The sequence below is a fragment of the Palaemon carinicauda genome, chromosome 39 (assembly GCF_036898095.1).
Source record: "Palaemon carinicauda isolate YSFRI2023 chromosome 39, ASM3689809v2, whole genome shotgun sequence".
NCBI lineage: Eukaryota > Metazoa > Arthropoda > Malacostraca > Decapoda > Palaemonidae > Palaemon > Palaemon carinicauda.
The window spans coordinates 54,880,383-54,892,867 of record NC_090763.1 but is presented as its reverse complement, the minus strand read 5'-3'; the positions used below and the strand labels follow the sequence as shown (position 1 = coordinate 54,892,867).

Here is a 12,485-nt window from a genome sequence, read left to right as displayed (position 1 = left end):
TATCAATGAACAGACAAAAGACAGCACAAAATATACAAGCTACTTCTGTAGTCTGTATCAATGAACCGACAAAAGATAGCTCAAATTATAACATGTTACTTCTGTTACCTGTATCAATGAACAGACAAAAGATAGCTCAAATTATAACATGTTACTTCTGTTGCCTGTATCAATGAACCGACAAAAGATAGCTCAAATTATAACATGTTACTTCTGTTACCTGTATCAATGAACCGACAAAAGATAGCTCAAATTATAACATGTTACTTCTGTTGCCTGTATCAATGAACCGACAAAAGATAGCTCAAATTATAACATGTTACTTCTGTTGCCTGTATCAATGAACCGACGAAAGATAGCTCAAATTATAACATGCTACTTCTGTTACCTGTATCAATGAACAGACAAAAGATAGCTCAAATTATAACATGTTACTTCTGTTGCCTGTATCAATGAACCGACAAAAGATAGCTCAAATTATAACATGTTACTTCTGTTACCTGTATCAATGAACCGACAAAAGATAGCTCAAATTATAACATGTTACTTCTGTTGCCTGTATCAATGAACCGACAAAAGATAGCTCAAATTATAACATGTTACTTCTGTTGCCTGTATCAATGAACCGACGAAAGATAGCTCAAATTATAACATGCTACTTCTGTTACCTGTATCAATGAACAGACAAAAGATAGCTCAAATTATAACATGTTACTTCTGTTGCCTGTATCAATGAACCGACAAAAGATAGCTCAAATTATAACATGTTACTTCTGTTACCTGTATCAATGAACCGACAAAAGATAGCTCAAATTATAACATGTTACTTCTGTTGCCTGTATCAATGAACCGACAAAAGATAGCTCAAATTATAACATGTTACTTCTGTTACCTGTATCAATGAACCGACAAAAGATAGCTCAAATTATAACATGTTACTTCTGTTACCTGTATCAATGAACCGACGAAAGATAGCTCAAATTATAACATGCTACTTCTGTTATCTGTATCAATGAACAGACAAAATATAGCTTAAACTATACAAAGTTACAGCTCAAAATATAGTTACTTCTGTAGTCTGTATCAATGAATAGACAAAAGACAGCTCAAAATATACAAAGCTATTTCTATGGTCTGTCTCAATGAACAGACAAAAGATAGCTCAAATTATAACATGTACTTCTGTTTCCTGTATCAATAAACAGACAAAAGATAGCTCAAATTATAACATGTACTTCTGTTGCCTGTATCAATGAACAGACAAAAGATAGCTCAAAATATACAAAGCTACTTCTGTAGTCTGTATCAATAAACATCTGACAAGGTATAAGTTGTTATAAAGAACTCATTAATATAAAGAACTCATTAATCTTTTGAAAATGGACTAATATGTGGAATTAAAAGGAAAAACAGACATTAGGAGAGTTTTCGTTTAAATGTATCAATGAACTTTTTCCTATGTCCTATACAAACAAAATAAAATTATACAATCTTTTAAGTTCATTGCAGATCATCACTGGTTTACACTTTTGACAAAGAGAATTTCTATTCTATAATCCATATTGGTAACAACCCTGACCAAGAGAGTCCTTATCTCAAGGTTGTGTGTCTTGATTATGTTTATGTAAATCGTCACTTGGTTACTTGTAGACATATACTATGCTCCTGACAAGTATGAATATCCATTAAATTACCATATAACTTAAAGCATTTCAAAATGAAAGAATTTTTCGATTAAACCCCGATTCATTCTTCTGAGATATGGAAACTCGATGAGGGACTGTGAAGGCAGATAAATCTATATCTTATAACATCCTTGAAAAATATCCTCTGCTTTATAGGCTTGCAAATCCCACTAGAAAAAAATGATATACAGAAATTCATGGTTGTACGTATCATACTTTGGAAAAAGACTCCCTTGAAAGAAATTGCCTTTGAAGTCATGAATTTTTGAAAAAAATGTCCTAAAATTATTGCCTTCGGCATGGTATTGTGACTGACATTTCCAGCAGAAATGGATCTTTATTCAATTATCCAGAAACTCTCATTATTTAAGATTACACCAATCTTGTATTCAATGATCTTGGAACACAATCATCCTAATAAAAAAAGGGAACTCTTATTTTATAAAGAGAATTCCCTTTTCTTAACAAATCATAACAATATAATGAAAGGCTCTTTTAAAATGACTTCGAAAAACAGCTATTTCCATTCACAGACGAAGAGCGAAATTCTTCATACATTTCTAACAACTACGTAGAATCAAAATTCCGTAAAAGGGAATCTGTACAGTTGGCTTCATTAATTCCAATACACTTCACGGAAAGCTGTATAGAAAAATATGGGTATTTGTTTAACATCACTTCGTAAAATTAATATACATACTTTTGATCTTGCGTTTACTAGCTCAATCACTTTGTTTTACATGCAGCGTTACGAACAGATTCTCTTTTGCTAAACACAGTATTAACTGCAACATTGTATGGTGATCAGAAGTCTCCTTAGCTTCCCGTGAGGTGTACCGGAATTTATGAAGCCAACTGTACCTTACATTAATGGGAATTTCCTTTTCCCTCACAAAATCCTCTAAAACCGGATTTATCGTAAAAAATCATGACACTTTGATTTAAGGATCCTGTTTTCGGAAAAAAAAAGAAAAAAAAAATCCGCTGTACAAAGAGCGACTTCCTATGAAGCCAACTGTACCTTACATTAATGGGAAATTCCTTTTCCTCATAAACTCCTCTAAAACTGGAGTTATCGTAAAAAAACATGACACATTGATGTAAGGATCCTGTTTAAAAAAAAAAAAAAAAAAAAAAAAAATAATCCTTAAAATATTCGCTGAAGGGCACCTCAACACTACAGAGAGCAACGTCCTACCTTATGTCCTTGCGTCTCCCTATGGGCCAAGACGGTGCAGTCGCGGCAGAGGGGCATCCTGCAGGAGTCGCACCAGAAGTTGATCCTAGCCGAGTGGGCGGGGCAGTTGTCCCGGTTGGGCGTGACTCCAGCCTCGTGCAGATTCAGAGAGGACATGTTGAGAAGGATCGTGCAGAGCTGGGTGTTATCAGGAAGCTTGTCCGCCGACTTCGCTTCCGTCACACGCGTGCAGGTGGGACACTTCACCTGCAGATAAGATAGAGTATTATTATTATTATTATTATTATTATTATTATTATTATTATTATTATTATTATTATTATTATTATGATTTTTAATATTATTATTGTCATTATCATTTATCATTATTATTATTACCATTATCATCATTACCATTATTATTATTATTATTATTATTATTATTATTATTATTATTAAATAAGCTACAATCCTAGTTGGAAAAGCAGGATGGTATAATTATGCCCAAGGGCTCCAACAGGGAAAAATAGCCCAGTGAGGAAAGGAAATAAGGAAATAAATAAACTACACAAGGAGTAATGGAAAATTAAAATAAAATCTTTTAGGAACAGTAACTAAATTACGATAAATAAATAAGACAAATTATTAGATTGTAAGTTATGATAGAGATTACTCGAGTGGAGATGGTTTGGGCATGCTCTTCGCATTCCCTAAGAGAGATTAGTTCTCCAAACTTTCAACTGGGCTCCACAACGCACTAGAAGAGATGGAAGACCCAGGTCTATATGGCTGAGGACTACGAAGCGTGAAGTAGGAGATGATGAACGGAGAAGCATTTATTTAAAGGCTCAAGACAGAGACAACTGGCGAAATCTAATCATGGCCATTTGCGTCAATAGGGCTAAGAGATGATGATGATGATGATGATGATATAGTTATTGTTTGGAAAATTAAGTATTAATAAGAGTAATATAAAGTGTGATTTACTTAGCTTACTGCCTTCACTCGTCTTTCACTCTTTTTTTCCTCATCTAAAATACGTTATTGTTATAATGCCTCTGATAATGGAAGGTTAATTCATTATTCAGTTGTTAAGGTTAATTTGTTCTTCGGTCATTTTTCTTCTTTTATTTTGGCGTCCTAAATATCAACACATTGTAAGGGTTTATCTTGATAGTTTTTTTTTTTTTTTTTTTTTTTGCTATTAACTCTATGGTGCTTATTATTATTATTATTATTATTATTATTATTATTATTATTATTATTATTATCAGTAGTAGTAGTAGTAGTAGTAGTAGTATTGTTGTTGTTGTTGTTGTCGTTGCTATAATCTTTATTATTATCATCATAAATATTAATGATCAAAGTATATAGACGTTTACATCGTACAAACCAAAATGGCCATTAACCTACAAGAAAGCATCCTAAGAAAATAATGTCCAAATGATATATGAAAAAAAAAAAAAAAAAACTAAAGAGAATTAGTTATCCGTCTGTTATCATAAATTACTTTAAGGAGGCATGTAAGCTTTATTTATTTCCTTATTTCCTTTCCTCACTGAGCTATTTTTCCCTAGTGGAGCCCTTGGGCTTAAAGCATCTTGCTTTTCCAACTAGGGTTGTAGCTTGGCTAGTAATAATAATAATAATAATAATAATAATAATAATATTCGGTCACATTTTAGGTTAATTAGATATGAAGAAGTTGAAGAAGTAGGACAGCTAAGTCAGAAAAGCCTTAATGGAGCGGATGAAAAGTATATTACAGGAAACTATAAATCTTTATATTACTCTTTCTTAGGCTGATTCTTTTCTTTCTTTCTTACTGAAGTATTTTTTTTACACTAGTGTATGCGACCCGTCAAAAATCATGGTTAAATATTTAGATATGTATGCATACACTCGCACACGCAACCCCCTTTCACCAGGGTATGACTACTCCAACTCCCCCTACCCAAAGGACGATGAGTGCGACCGGAGAAACACACATATGTATACATATATATGTATATATATATATATATATACACGAGTGTATATATATACATATATATAATATATATATAGTATATATACATATATATACATGTATATATAATATATATACATATATATAATATATATATATAATGTATATATATATATATATACATATATATATATATATATATATATATATATATATATATATATATATATATATATATATATAAAAATATATATGTATGTATGTTACAGTGAAAAGATGTAATCAGTGATTTCATGAAATCACTGAACTTTTCAGTGAATACGTGTAATCAATGTGACCGTTAATGACTAAATGTAATCCCTAAAAATATGGATCAGTGATTACATGAAATCACTGAACGATGTCAATTGAATTGATAAAATTCTATGCTTAATAAATTAATCAAATAATCGATAACAGTCTTTGAATTTCCTCTTCAATTTTTGGATAATAAAATCATCATCATCATCATCATCATCATCTCCTCCTACGCCCATTGACGCAAAGAGCCTCGGTTAGATTTCGCTAGTCATCTCTGTCTTGAGCTTTTAAATCAATACTTCTCCATTCATCATCTCCTACTTCGCGCTTCATAGTCCTTGGCCACGTAGGCCTGTGTCTTCCAATTAATAGCATGAGGATTCGCTCGCTGTCATGAAAACAATGAACGTATTTGGTAACCTACATTTTGAGAAAACACACCTTCTGACTTCGAATGGTGTTTTCACCAGACTGATGTTAGGCAACTGGGAAAAACAAAAACATTATTCTTTCGGAAGAAAAGGATACGGCGGACGATGGTTCAATATTTCGTCATGAATAGCAAGAAAGAAGAAGAAGAAGAAGAAGAAGAAGAAGAAAAAGAATTATTTCGTCTTGAAAAGCAAAAAGAAGAAGAAGAAGAAGAAGAAGAAGAAGAATTTCGTCTTGAAAAGCAATAAGAAGAAGAAGAAGAAGATGAATTTCGTCTTGAAAAGCAAGAAGAAGAAGAAGAAGAAGAAGAAGAAGAATTTCGTCTTGAAAAGCAAGAAGAAGAAGAAGAAGAAGAAGAATAAAAAGAAGAAGAAGAAAAAGAATTTCGTCTTGAAAAGCAAGAAGAAGAGGAAGAAAATCGACATGAAAAGCAAGAAGATGAAAAAGAATTCCGTCATGAAAAGCAAGAAGAAGAAGAAGAAGAAGAAGCAGAAGAGGAAAAAGAAGAAGAAGGTGAAGACAATGATGACGAAGAAGGAGGCGAAAATAAAACAAATCGCCTTTTATGGTCTTGTAAAATTCTCTCGGGAGAAAGGCGTTCTGAGCTCTCCTCGGAAGTGAGAAAAAAAAAAGGTGGGGGGGGGATCTTTTCATAGCAAACGAAGAGCATCGTTTGGTTTTCTCTCCATTCACCTCACTCTGCTTCATTTTTGTTTATTTATAAAGTTTGCTATTAATGAAACGGCCAATTTTACAGCAAATAATATCCTTATATTCGTTAAAGTTTTTATAGTTTATATAGGAAATATTTATTTTAATGTTACTGTTCTGAAAATATTTTATTTTTCCTTGTTTCCTTTCCTCACTGGGCTATTTTCCCTGTTAGAGCCCTTGGGCTTATAGCATCCTGCTTTTTTAAACTAGGGTTGTAGCTTAGCAAGTAATAATAATAATATAAAAGAAGGAAGTAGGATTACTCTTCTTAAAAATTCTATTTTTCCTTTTCCTTTCCTCACTGAGCTATTTTCCCTGTTGGAGCCCCTGACCTTATGGCATCCTGTTGTTCAAACTAGGGTTGTAGCTTAGCAAGTAATAATAATAATTATAAAAGTGTAGGAAAGACTAGAAAAGGAACGAGTCAGGGACGACAGTTATCGATAACCTCGATAAAATTCAAGTTAAAAAAGAAACTTTGATGTTCATCTACTTCTGAACAATAAAAAAAATATCATTAAGGTCTAATATATGAAATAAATTTTCCGCCTAGATAATACAGGTAGTCTGCAAGTATTAGAATTAGATTTTAACTATCAGTCAAACATAAGAAAGCACAGCAACATAAATCACTTGAGGAATCGTAAGTAGAATGAAATAAAAAGAGTAAATATCAACTTAATTTTTCAAGGAAGAGGTACAATAGTCATTGCATATTTTATATATCCAATAGTTTTGAGTATGATCTAAAAAGGAATATTACTTAAAACTTGAACTTCTAAATTGAAGAATATCCTCTATCTTTGTTGAATACAAATGTGTTGTTATTATTATTATTATTACAAGTCAAACTACAACCCTAGTTGGAAAAGCAAGATGCTATAAGCCCAAGGGCTCCAACAGGGAAAAATAGCTAAGTGAGGAAAGGAAATGCGGAAATAAATAAATGATTGAATGCACAGTCGCGTTTGCTTATATGGTAGCGTGTTTAAATGTATGGTCTCTTTGACAAGGATGTTAAACTTAATCAGAATAGTCTCCAGTAACCCAAAGATTTAAAGGCTTTAAATGCAACTCATGAATGGCAGAGACAAGGGACAGTGACAATGCCCTAGCAAGACAATACCGAAGAGACTTACCATTTATATATATATATATATATATATATATATATATATATATATATATATATATATGTGTGTGTGTATATATATATAAATATATATATATATATACATATATATATACATACATACATATATATATATATATATATATATATATATATATATATATATATATATATATATATATATATGATCAGCGACAACACCCTTCTCCACCCAAGCGAGGACCTAGGATAGCAAGGCAATGGCTGCTGGTGACTCACCAAGTAGACCTATAAGCTTCCCCAAGGATGGTGAGGTTGCAGACACCACAAGAAACTATCGAGTTTGAGAGGGTCTTGATCTCCTGTTCAGCTGATCCCCAAGCAGAGACGTTTCCCTTTAGTAAACTTCAACACGTCCAAGATGTAATCACCACAAAGTCCTAATTACACTGTGTAGTTTATCTACATTAAACCATACTGTTGTTTTAACCTTTATTGGGACTCTAGCTTAAAGAAGCATACAAATATGGCCATCATGGTCGTTCATTTTCTTAGATTTAGGTATTCTGATGTCAGCTTATAAATATGCATTTCTAAAACTAATAATAATAATAATAATAATAATAATAATAATAATAATAATAATAATAATAATAAAAATAATAATATGATCAACATTGCGACAACCAAGCAAAAAATCCAAAATGAAGGACCTTGCTTCAAACATATAAGGTAATGGATTCTAATAACGGAAGGTGAGAAGTAACAACGAGGTAATCCAATAATCTATCTAAGCTTGAATCCATATTCGAAGGAACTGAACAGAGCAGAGAGAGAGAAAAGAAGCGTCAGACATAACCCTTCTGGAAGGTCAAAAGAGGAGACGGGTGGAACAGGTTTACCAGTTTGGCCTTTTTTAGGCTAAAAAACCTCAAGTTTGTCTTTTTTCATGCCAAAAACCCTAAGTTTGGTCTTATTATAATTGGTTGGCCTTAAATACTATATATCTGGCCTTTTAAAGCTTCTGTTGATTATAAGTTGGCCTTTTCTAATTTCGAAAACCTGGCAACCCTGGGGTGGAAGTGCATCGAGTTATAAAGGGGATGTCGTTAGCTTGTCTGTTTTCCTTCCTCTTTGAAAACAAGAGGATTCCATACGACAGAAGGGGAGTGGAGTATTATCTACAATACCAGGAATGTCAGATGGGAATAGGGAATGGTTTTTTCTGGTTATTTCTATTCCTGGGAATAGAATAAATCGATAGGACACAACAACAACTGGAGGGAGAAAAGACGTCGTGTGAGGCGAAATATGTTTGCAATAATGGATTGTAGTTTTTACGTAGATGGATTTACTACAAATTCATCTGAACTGTGGGGTCATGTAGCTTTATTAACAACAGCAACAACATATGAGGCCATTTCTAGCTCACTGCAGGACAAAGTCCTCAGACATATCCTTGGTCATATCTGGGGTTTGGGCGTTTTCATCACCACGCTGACCACTGCGGATTGGTGATGTAGGGAGACTTTTGTCTGATCGCTCATAGCAAACCAACCTTGTATGGGTGGCCATGACTAGTAAAGCTTTGTTGATCATGGTGATACACAAAACCCCTCACCAAGTTAAGGTAGCCCCATTCTGAAAGGGATACCTTTATTAACAAGGAATATAATCAAGTTTAGGATTTCACTTCGTAGCTACCTGTCAGCCAGTAAGATGGCTACAAATTGGGTGATGGAATGGTCACATGATGCTTGTTACGAAAGTACTTGCATTTATTGTTTTATTGATTTGAGATTGAGATGATTTTAAAAGTAAAAATGAAAATAAAATAATCACTTTTTTAATAACTATACTTTCTTATTGCATTTTTCAAACTGACGGTTAATATCCACAGTCGATGCCGTCAAAATTAATATTGATTGGCGGACGCTCGCGCTGCTCAGTTGAATCGGCCAATCAAAAGCAAGATAAAAGCTTCAGGGATATCGGCTGCTGATAATTAGCGTCAGCTCTAAAAGACTAGCTTTAGGTACTCTTACCCTAAAAATGTGAACAAGTTTTAATCAAGTATACTTCTTATGTCCTTCATGACGTGGCTACAGAGTATATTCCTTTGGTTATGGTGGCCAACCTTATACACCCTTCACCTCTGACTGGATCAACGTAGTTGATTAATTACCAGGTACTAACAACCCGTTTCGGTATGAGCATTTATGATTTTATCAGTAAAGAAGCTGATTCGTTTCCCGTTCGTAGATTCTAGCCAAGTAAAGCTTATATGAGTACGTGTATATGTAAGGGTTGTGGTGGTCTATTGGAAACGTCCCTGCTTGGAGTTCTGCCGGACTTGGGTTCGAGAGCTGCTCAAGTTCGATAGTTTCTTGTAGTGTCTGCAACCTCACCATCCTTGTGAGCAAAGGATGTGGGGTTAGAGGAGACTTCAGGTCTACCGGCTGAATCATTAGCAGCCATGGCCTGGCCAGCCCTGGTCCTAGTTTGGTTGGAGAGGGGGCTTGGGCGCTGATCACATGCATATATGGTCAGTCTCCAGGGCATTGTCCCGCTAGGACATTGTCACTGTGCATTGCCTCTACCATTCATAGCCGGCCTTTAAACCTTTAAACATGGATAGATAAACAGAGATGGTGATCAAAAGATCTAAAGATTCTAAATAAAGTAAATTCTCGCAATAAATCTAAACTTCGCTCTTAGAAAAGCGAATTAAAACCACTTCCTTTTCAAACTTGGAGAAAATCTGAACACTTCCTCACGAATAATTTCCCTTTCTTTTGTTCAGGTAGGAACGCGCACAATATGGGGGTATTCATGGACAAACAAAAGCGAAGCCTCGAATAAAAGACGTAATATTACACAGCATTTTGTTATCCGTTCATGGACGAAATCCAGTTATCTTTCAGCTTTTATTCTATGTATAAAGGATCCAAATAATTATTTTACAATTATTTAAAATTGATTAAGAGGCGTTAATATGTAAGTAGCTGACTGAAGATTGATTGAACTAAATTGCTTTCCATCAAAATTATTAGAAATTCTTCATCATTTATGTATTTCCTTATTTCCTTTCCTCACTGAGCTATTTTTCCCTGTTGGAGCCCTTGGGCTTATAGCATCTTGCTTTTCCAACGAGGGTTGTAGCTTGGCTAATAATAATAATAATAATAATAATAATAATAATAGAAATATACTAGGATTTTGTGAAAACAGTAGAAACGTGTTGAATATTTGTTGAATTCTTCATCATTTATTTATTTCCTTATTTCCTTTCCTCACTGGACTATTTTTCCCTGTTGGAGCCCTTGGGCTTATAGTATCTTGCTTTTCCAATTAGGGTTGTAGCTTGGTTAGTAATAATAATAATAATAATAATAATAGAAATATACTAAGATTTTGTGAAAACAGTAGAAATGTGTTGAATATTTTGTGAAAACAGTAGAAATGTGTTGAATATTTTGTGAAAACAGTAGAAATGTGTTGAATATTTTGTGAAAACAGTAGAAATGTGTTGAATATTTTGTGAAAACAGTAGAAATGTGTTGAATATTTTGTGGAAACAGTAAAAATGTGTTGAATATTTTGTGAAAACAGTAGAAATGTGGTGAATATTTTGTGAAAACAGTAGAAATGTGTTGAATATTTTGTGAAAACAGTAGAAATGTGTTGAATATTTGCTGAATGATGGCATTCTGGCAGTCCAAACATGGACTAGAATTGGTTGAAACTAAATTGAATGGCGCTGTGTTTGTTTTTCGTAAACTCCACTTAGAATTGGTTGGAGAAATGGTTTGAATGGAAACCCTGTTCGATTCAGCAAGATGATTAGTTTTTTGTTATTGCTAGTCCCGTGCTGAATCATTCATCTGATATTCGAGTAATTGAAGAGATGGCGGAACAGTATTGGCCTTTCGACCGTTCTGTTTTATTGCTTAAAGGAGAGAGAGAGAGAGAGAGAGAGAGAGAGAGAGAGAGAGAGAGAGAGAGAGAGAGAGAGAGTAGTTGTTTTTATCTGAGTAACAATTCCTACACCAGGACATATGATTTCTGCAGAGAGAGAGAGAGAGAGAGAGAGAGAGAGAGAGAGAGAGAGAGAGAGTTGAAAATACAAAGGGAAAATTCTATTTTCATTTTAAAAGGTTTAAAGGCAGCTTATGAATGGCAGAGACAAGGGACAGTGACATTGCCCAATCGAATAGAATAATGCCCCAGAGACTGACCATATACATATGATCAGCACCCAAGCACCCTCTTCACCCAAGCTAGGACCAAGGAGGGACAGACAATAGCTGCTGATGACTCAGCAGATAGACGTATAAGCTCCCCCAAACCCCGCATCCTTAGCTCACAAGGATGGTGAGGTTGCGGCGACCAAAGAAACTAACGAGTTTGAGCGGAACTATTTGATGGTGTATTTCTCTCTTACTTGACAATTATTTTATTTTTGGAAGACATTGTTCACTTCAAGCTTCTATTTTATTTCATCGATTGATTCAGAGAGAGAGAGAGAGAGAGAGAGAGAGAGAGAGAGAGAGAGATCACCATACGAAGGAAAAATTCAATTCATATATAACTGAATTTGACTCGTGAAATTTATTCTAATTTAGAGAGAAATTTTTCCCTTTCAAGTTTTAAAGTTATTTAGAAAAAGGGAGAGACACAAAGCAAAAATTTCTTAACACAAATAAGAAAACATATCCTGATAGGACCAAGGTTCCTTAGAATTTCCATCTGAATTGAAACAGATAAGGATATCCAAACAGAATTCCTCTTGAAATCATTGACAGTAAAAATGAAATTATATTGAATATTAACAACTATAATATCCGAAGCAATTTTTGGTACATGGATACAACCCATATGGCCATAACTGGATTCGATATAACAACCCATATCTAATTGGATTTGATATAACAACTCATATCTAATTGGATTCGATATAACAACCCATATCTAATTGGATGATATAACAACCCATATCTAATTGGATTCGATATAACAACCCATATCTAATTGGATGATATAACAACCCCTATCTAATTGGATTCAATATAACAACCTCCATCAAATTGGATTTGA

General features: G+C 33.8%; 1 protein-coding gene across 5 annotated transcripts in view; it reads right to left on the bottom strand.

Annotated features, from left to right (window-relative positions):
• Window positions 1-12,485, bottom strand: part of LOC137631202 (uncharacterized) — a 314,914-nt gene that overhangs the window by 48,651 nt on the left and 253,778 nt on the right. For all 5 annotated transcript variants that reach the window (XM_068362944.1, XM_068362945.1, XM_068362947.1 and 2 more), the window contains one exon: window positions 2,884-3,129. In XM_068362944.1, the coding sequence (XP_068219045.1) occupies window positions 2,884-3,129 (246 nt within the window). The remainder of the gene's footprint in view (window positions 1-2,883; window positions 3,130-12,485) is intronic.